The sequence below is a fragment of the Mangifera indica genome, chromosome 6, assembly GCF_011075055.1.
Source record: "Mangifera indica cultivar Alphonso chromosome 6, CATAS_Mindica_2.1, whole genome shotgun sequence".
NCBI classification, from domain to species: Eukaryota; Viridiplantae; Streptophyta; class Magnoliopsida; order Sapindales; family Anacardiaceae; genus Mangifera; species Mangifera indica.
The window spans coordinates 17,539,202-17,547,188 of NC_058142.1; the positions used below are offsets into that span (position 1 = coordinate 17,539,202).

Sequence of the window (7,987 nt, forward strand, 5' to 3'; positions counted from 1 at the left end):
AAATTTACAATATTTTGCTATGATTAATAGTAGTTGTAATAGTAATAATTTGATATGATTAATATTTGTTACTTAGCTGAGAAGATGTTTTAATGAATTGTTAGATTTTAAGGGTTAATATAACTATTAATTTTAATTTGTGATCGAAATTCTCATATCAAATTCACCATATAAACAATAATAGAAATTTTTATCCTTAATTCACAATACAATCAAGGACAAAATTTTTTGTCCTTGATTCATAACACAATTAAGGACATAAAAAAATTGTCCCTAATCCACCACTTAATCAAGGACAAAAAATTTTGTTCTCAATTCATTAGACAATCAAGGACAAAAAAATTGTCCTCAATTCCTTACACAATCAAAGACAAAAAATTGTCTCTAATTCATTACAAATTTGAGGACAAAAAAATTTGTCCTAATTCAATGTACACTATAAGACAAAAAGTTGTCTCTAATTCATTACACATTGGAGGATTAAAAAGATTGTCTCCAATTTAATGTACAATTTTGGCTCTAATTCATTACACATTCAAAGACGAAAATAGTTATCCCCAATTCATTTTACAATCCAAACAAAAAATTTTATCCCTAAATGTGAATTTTTTGGGATGAAATTTAATTCATTTATAAACAAAACATTTTCGTCTAAAAATGTGTACCCTTTTATAACAAAGCATTATTTTGTCTTTAATGATTGGTTATTAAATATGATTTCCTTTTTTGTGGGTATTATACCCTTTTGTAACAAATATTTTTTGACGATTTGATCTTTCGCCATGATTGACTTTTTTGGATGAATTTTTTACTTTTAAAGATGAAAATTTTCATTAGCTTTTATGAAATTTGTTGTAGTAACTAAATCCTCTAACAATTTAATATATGTCTCATTAGTGGAAATCTCTTCTCCAACAAAAATTAATTCAGAACAGATGATATCGAGAACTCTATCAATTAGTCGAAGGGATTATTTTTCATATGTAAATTAATATATCATTAACATCTACCCTTAGAGCAATGAAAACAATACAATCTAAAGAAAGACTAATCACTATAACAAATTTCATAAAAGATGACAAAAATTTTTGTCTCATAAAGTCAAAAATTCATCCTCAAAAGTCAATGAAGATGTAAGATCAAATCGTTACAAAAAACACGTTATCAAATGGTAATGCCCACGAAAAATGGAATCGTCCTTAGTAACTAGTTATTGTGGATAGAATGGTGTTTTGTCATAAAAGAATATATATTTTGAAATAAAATTTTTTGCTCATAAATAAATTAGATTTCATCCCGAATAATTCTATTTCATCCCAAAAATAACACATTTGGAGACAAAATTTTTAATCCTTGTTTATGTAGAGAATTATGGACAAAATTTTTTCTCTTTCTTTGTGTGATAAATTGAGGACAAATTTTTTTGTCTTTAATTGTGCAATGAATTAGGAACAAAATTGTTCGTTTTTAATTATATAATAAATTAATGACAAAATTTTTGTGTTTAAATGTGTGATGAAATGAGGATAATTTTTTTTTAATCTTTGATTGTGTTGTGAATTGATGACAAATTTTCATCCTTTATTACTAATAGGTACCTATTATTATTAATAAGTCTAAATGAATTATTATTTTTTAATTATTTGGTTCTTAGCATTTATAGCTTTTTAATACATATGATATATTTATTTACATTGATTATGTTCATATTATTCATATACACTGATTTTACATTAAACCTGAACTGAGTTAGTTTGATCTCAAAGGCCAGTTCAATTTAGTTTACTTCAATTCAAATTTGAGTTGAATTTAAGTTAGGAGATCCGTAAGTTGAGAGATGGTCCAATTCAATTTGAAATCAAATTGTTGACATCATTATCTCCCTCCACATATGGCTTCAGTATGTTTCCCTTTTTAATCTATAACTAACATTACTGAGAATCTAATTTAACATCTCAATTAGCCAATTAATCACAAATCCAATAATCAACAAAACAAGACTATTGGTACGTGCATCGCCTTCCACAACCTTATCTAATTTGATGCCAACTAAACTATTTTTTATTCAGGCCAAACTCGAGTTAGGGTATTCAGGCTCAACTTATTTCGTATCCACCTCTACCCTAAAATGTTCATTCCAAGATGAAATTGAAATCATCCTTAAAAATAAGTGTTAAACTTTGCTTGATGAAATTAAAGTTTTGTCCCTTAAAATGATCAATTTGGGACAAAATTGAAATCATCCCTAAATATTTCACCTATCAAATTGAGTGTTTAACTTTGATGGATGAAATTATATATTGTCCCCCAAATTGATAATTTTGGGACAAAACTATGATCGTCTCTAAAATTAAGTATTATGCTTTGGTGGATGAAAATAAAATTTTGTCTACTAAAATTATCATTATAGGACAAAAATAAGAACTTCCATAAATATATCATCTTATATTAACAAAATTAAAATTTTGTTCCCCAAACTTATCTTTTTGGAACGAAACTAAAATCCCCCAAAAAATAAATGTTAAGTTTTGGTGGACAAAATTAAAATTTCATCCCCTAAAATAATTATTTTAGGAGGAAACTAAAATCATCTCTAAATATTTTGTCCCAAAAATTGAGTATTAAGCTTTGGTGAACGATATTAAAGTTTCGTCCCCTAAAATTATCATTCTAGAATGAAATCAAAATGTTCCTAAAATTGAAAGCTAAGCTTTGGAGGATGAAATTAAAATTGCATCCTTTAAAATAATCATTCTTGAATGGAACTAAAATTGCCCTTAAATATTTTGCTCTAAAATTTAGTGCTAAGCTTTGGTGGATCAAAATAAAATTTTGTTTTCTAAAATTATCATTTTCGAACACAACTAAAAATATCCCAAAAATTGAATGCTAAGCTTTGGTAGACAAAATTAAAATTTCATCCCCTAAAATAAGTATTTTGGGAGGAAACTAAAATTGTTCCTAAATATTTTGTCTCTAAAATAGAGTGTTAAGCTTCAGTGAACAAAATTAAAGTTTTGTCTCCTAAAATTATTATTCTAAGACTAAATTAAAATGTTCCTAAAATTGAATGTTAAGTTTTGGAGGACGAAATTTAATTTCATCCTCGAAAAGTATCATTCTGGGATGAAACTCAAATTGTCCCTAAAATTGAGTACAAAGCTTTTGTAGATGGAATTAAAATTTCATCCCCCTAGAAGTATAATTCTAAGACGAAACTGAAATCAGCCCTAAAAATTTCGACCTACGAATTAGAGCCAAACTGAACATAACATTTCTTAGCTCAAGTTCAGTTCGGTTTCAAAAACAAACCAAATCTTTCGACCTGAATATGGCTACTAAGTTAAACCGAATTGAGCCAGCTTTATTTGAATCCAACCCTAGTTTAATGAATATATACCCCTAGTTGATTAAGACTAATATTAATATAAAGAAAGACTAATTAATCAAAAGTCTTTATAAATGACTCATGCATGGAGAGCGACACCAACCTACTACAATATCTTAAGTTTAATTGATATCTCAGTTTATATTAAAAAATATTATTATATATATAATAATAACATAAGTTTTATGAAATATTAATTAGCACATAGCTTTGACATATTGGATAAGACCAAGGAAATTGTTTGTGATCTATCCTATCAGCTGTGAACACAAATAGAATTGTTAGCCATCTCTTCCTATAAATTCTAGCCGTGCATTGGCAACAAACGCACTGGTAAGACATAACTGATGACTAGATGGCTTCATGTAAGGTACCAGACAACTTGGAGGTCATTCTTAGCTATGCTGATTCTACTGATATTGTCGATCGCCTTCACACTGGAGTTTTCCTAAAAGGAAAGAAAGAGGTAAGTCCCCTATCTCATTTTCATAGTTACTTTTAGTACTAGCAATCAACTTCAATAATAAATCAATATTGCAGAGGTTTTGGTTTGACAAGATTACCAATGCCAATGTATTTGAGTTGTATGCAAGGGATCTCTCAATTGCTAGGAAAAATGATCGACGTTGTTGGAACTGGACTTCAATTGAAGAATATGGGTATGTAATATATATAAATATTGTTAGTTGTACCTTAATTTCCTCTTACTAGTAGGGGTAGATCTAATTCAAACTGATTTAAATTAATTTATGGTTTGATTTAAACAAGCTAATTTCAAGCTTCAGTTCTAATTTAGTAACTCAATTTGAGATTGGTTTGTTTGTTCATTTAAAATATTGTTTATCTCATTAATGACATTATTCATATATAGACAAAACTTTTTAGGCCATCAACGGCCACCTGGTGATAGTTTTCACCAAGTTGATTGTACTCGAATTCGAGCTGACAATTACACCTTCAATCAAACCTCATTGGATGAATCCATCCCTAATTACTAAATGTACGAAAGTGTTTTTTTGGCAGTGGTGTTCAAGTGGAGGTGGCTGAGGCAGTGGAAACATATTGGCTTGAAGTGAAAAATGATTTCCCTATAAAAATGCTCACCCCAAGAACTTCTTACAATGTTTCATTTATTTTAATGAAGAAAGAGGATAATAAGGGACTTGACCAACCAGTGAAGTTGAAACTCCTCCTGCCCAACCAAGGGCCAGTTGAACGCACACACGATTTGAGTTCTATGCCAATAAACAAATGGACAGAGATCCTAGTTGGTGAATTTATAACCCCTTGTGATCATAGGTGTGGGGTCGTGGAAATCTCTATGGCACAGATTGATATTAAACGTATGAAGAAAGGACTTGTCATCAACAAAATCGTCATTCGGCCAATAAAGAAGAATTGGAAAGAGCTTAGTGGAGAGTACAAATGGGAAGGTCTATTGGATCCCCTCAACGTTGACCTTAGCAAGTTTATAACAGCTTCTGGTGAAAGAATTGCTGCCATTTATGACTGCATAATTAAAGATGAAAATTCACCTATGTATGAACTTCCCGTGTATGAAGAAAAAGAATTTTTTTCTAAAGTTGGCCCAGACAGAGGCAAAGCAAGTCAAATATACGAAGTGAAAAAGTATATCTATGCATGGGTCAATGTTTCTTTCCCGGTCGAATTGTTAGTTCCAAACAGATCTGCTTGGATTGGTTATGTGGCTGTGGCTACAGATGAGGGAACGAGATTGCTAGGAAGGAGAGATATTTTGGTTTGCTGGAGAGGAACTCACAATAACACAGAGTGGGAAATGAATGCTAGTTTCTTGCAAACCCATGCTGAAGTCATATATCCGACTGTCCCTGAAGCTGAGGTGCACAATGGATTTTACTCCATCTACACAGAGCTAATGCCAAATGAAGAATACAATGAAAAAAGTGCTCGAGATCAGGTAAATTGTAACATTCTATTGAATACTTGGTCGTTTCATAAGATATTATCTATTTTGAATATAGTCTTTCACAATCTCAATTTAGGAGCTTTGTTCAAAAGTTGATTAACTGATATGTCCCTACATACGGAGGACCTCTTCCTATATAGACCCAACATATCTCACGCCAAGCATCCCCAACTGTTCAACTAGTATTGCCAATAAATAACCAACATCTCTCTTGTGACTCTAATTATTTAACTGATAATACTCAAGTACTTGTACATAACTAACATTTCTCTTGTATTTTGTCAATGTTACATTCGCTGCTTGGGGATGTTATATTTCATCTCCCAATACTTCCAAAATTCTTCTTGAAAGTTTGGAAGCTTAAAGGTACAGTCTTGCCTAATTATGAAATATTTATACATATTCAACATCTCACTTGTGTTTGTTGATGTGAGATTTGTTTGAGGTGTTACATCAACTTTTTCTATTATATTTATTCTTACAATTACATTTGACCCTATTTAGTTTATTATTGCAAGGTCATAAGTAATCATTTATCTTTTCTATTTATATAGGTTATTGATGAAATAAAGAATTTGGTAAATTTACACCAAGACGAGGAAGTCAGTATAACAATTACAGGATACAGTCTAGGTGCAAGTCTTGCTACATTAAACGCAGCTGATATAGTTTCCAATGAATATAATATGCCTAACCCTAATCCAAAGAATAAGGAATTCTTGGTCACAGCCTTTGTGTTTGGAAGCCCTAAGGTCGGAAACATAGCCTTCCAAACCGAATTCAATAAGCATATACTAGAGAGGAAGCTTTGTCTCTTGCGCATTGAAAATGTCGATGACCTAATCACTATGATGCCGCCTGGAAGCTACGTTAGAGTGGGAAATGAGATAACATTTACCCGAACCAGTGCAAGCTCAGATGAGTGTGGCAAGATAATAACTGATCATAATTTGAAGAATTATATTAAAGAAATTTGTGCACTACCATATTCCTCACTAAATTTCTCCCTCTGAGGAAGAGTCAGGTTAGCGTTTTTCTTGCTTCTAGTTATGTACAGAGCCATTTGAGCAATCTGCCTTGTGCTGTGTGTGTGAGGGTCCCATGCTCATCAAGGCTTGCATCTACTTGAATGAAGTAATGACTAGATTGGTTGTCTAGGCCTTGGTTTTTCTAAAATATAGGCTTCTTGTAGAGTTTGTTGAATCATTGAATTTTCCATATTGCCTAGAGTTTGTGCTGTCCTCCTCTTTTGAGGGTGAGCTTAGGTTGTTGTGCCTCTTGGGTTTGTTTTTTGTGTAATGTAAATACATTTACTTAACCCAGAAGAAAAAAATCTAGAAGAGTTTTTTCACCATTCACACAGTTTTGTTTTTAAGTCTTTATAACCTGACACATGTATTAATAATTCAAAGTTTATGAAGTATTTAGCTAATATAGTATTATCATTCTCTCGCAATGTAAAATTGATATCTACGTATATTCAATATTTTTTTTTGTATTTTATAGTTATAAGATTTATTAAAGATAATTATAAAATATTAAAATATTGAAAATATTAAATAGGGATATTCTATTGCCCGTAGGTTTAAAAAATTATCAACAAAACCTTAGAGATATTAGAAATCATGTTCATACCCAACAAGATTTCAACTTATTCAAATTAAACTTAAATTATACCTAATTTCTTACCAAACATGAAGAAAACTACTATTGAATTGACAATTATTGATGGCATTTCCTTGTCATTGATTTTATCGAATTCACATTTGGGTTCAAGGTTTGGTGCTGGAGTTGGAAATGACTTTGGCAATTTCCTATTTTGTTGTTTTGGCAGCTGTTTTATTAGATGGTAAAAATATAATATTTAAAGCATTATATCCTTTTGTAACGTTAACGTTAATATATTAAATGTTAAAATATGTTATCTTAATGGTATCTTTTGAAGATTTCATTTCATAGTAATGAAAAATAAATACATCAATGAAATCAAAGGGCAATGTTATATGTATATATTACCTAAAATATGATATCAAATGTGTTAAAATATTATAAAATCGAAAGTAATTCAATGGTAAATGAAAGGAAAAAAACATTTTCTAAGCATCGATTAAACAAAATTGTACAATACAATCAATCACATTTCAACATAAATAACTATTTACTAAAAAATCAAACGATGATCTCTACCGTTTAAAATGAAGACCAATGAGTCTTAACAGAGTGTTCTAATAGTAAAATTAAGATAACAAAAAAATCTTTTACAAACACACACTAAAAATTCAAGGCAATATTTTTGTCTTTTCTTCTCTCTTAATATGTTGTTTACAAGTATATGTTGAACTATTATTTTGACTTAATTTATGAATATAGTAGGTTAAACCTTTTTATTAAATAAATTTAAATTTCTCATATAAGTAGGGCTGGATTCGAGCTGAGCTGAGCTCGGCTCGCAGCCAGCTCGGGCTCGGCTCGGTTTAGTTATGGCCAGCCCGAGTTCGGCTCAAGCTTGACTCGAGCTCAACTCAGGTCGGATCGAGTTCGGCTCGACTCGGTTCGGCTCGTTTTTCATATCAAAACGATATCGTTTTTAATATATATGAATCAAAATGACGTTGTTTTATATAAAAAATTTAAAAAAAAAAAAATTACAG

General features: G+C 30.4%; 1 protein-coding gene across 1 annotated transcript; it reads left to right on the top strand.

The window, feature by feature from the left end:
- The first annotated feature begins 3,638 nt into the window (after positions 1-3,638).
- LOC123218413 (phospholipase A1-II 1-like) lies at positions 3,639-6,690 on the top strand. The gene is made up of 4 exons (XM_044639869.1): positions 3,639-3,854; positions 3,929-4,047; positions 4,412-5,327; positions 5,891-6,690. The coding sequence occupies exons 1-4, from the start codon at positions 3,744-3,746 to the stop codon at positions 6,347-6,349; spliced, it is 1,605 nt and encodes a 534-aa protein (XP_044495804.1). The 5' UTR covers positions 3,639-3,743; the 3' UTR covers positions 6,350-6,690.
- The last annotated feature ends 1,297 nt before the right edge of the window (positions 6,691-7,987 follow it).

What these genes read in the sequence shown, in the direction of transcription:
- LOC123218413 (XM_044639869.1), top strand. Translation starts at nt 3,744, where the DNA reads ATGGCTTCATGTAAGGTACCAGACAACTTGGAGGTCATTCTTAGCTAT. An exon ending in TCCTAAAAGGAAAGAAAGAG is followed by an intron (nt 3,855 to 3,928) that starts GTAAGTCCCCTA and finishes TCAATATTGCAG; the next exon opens with AGGTTTTGGTTTGACAAGAT. An exon ending in AAAAAAGTGCTCGAGATCAG is followed by an intron (nt 5,328 to 5,890) that starts GTAAATTGTAAC and finishes CTATTTATATAG; the next exon opens with GTTATTGATGAAATAAAGAA.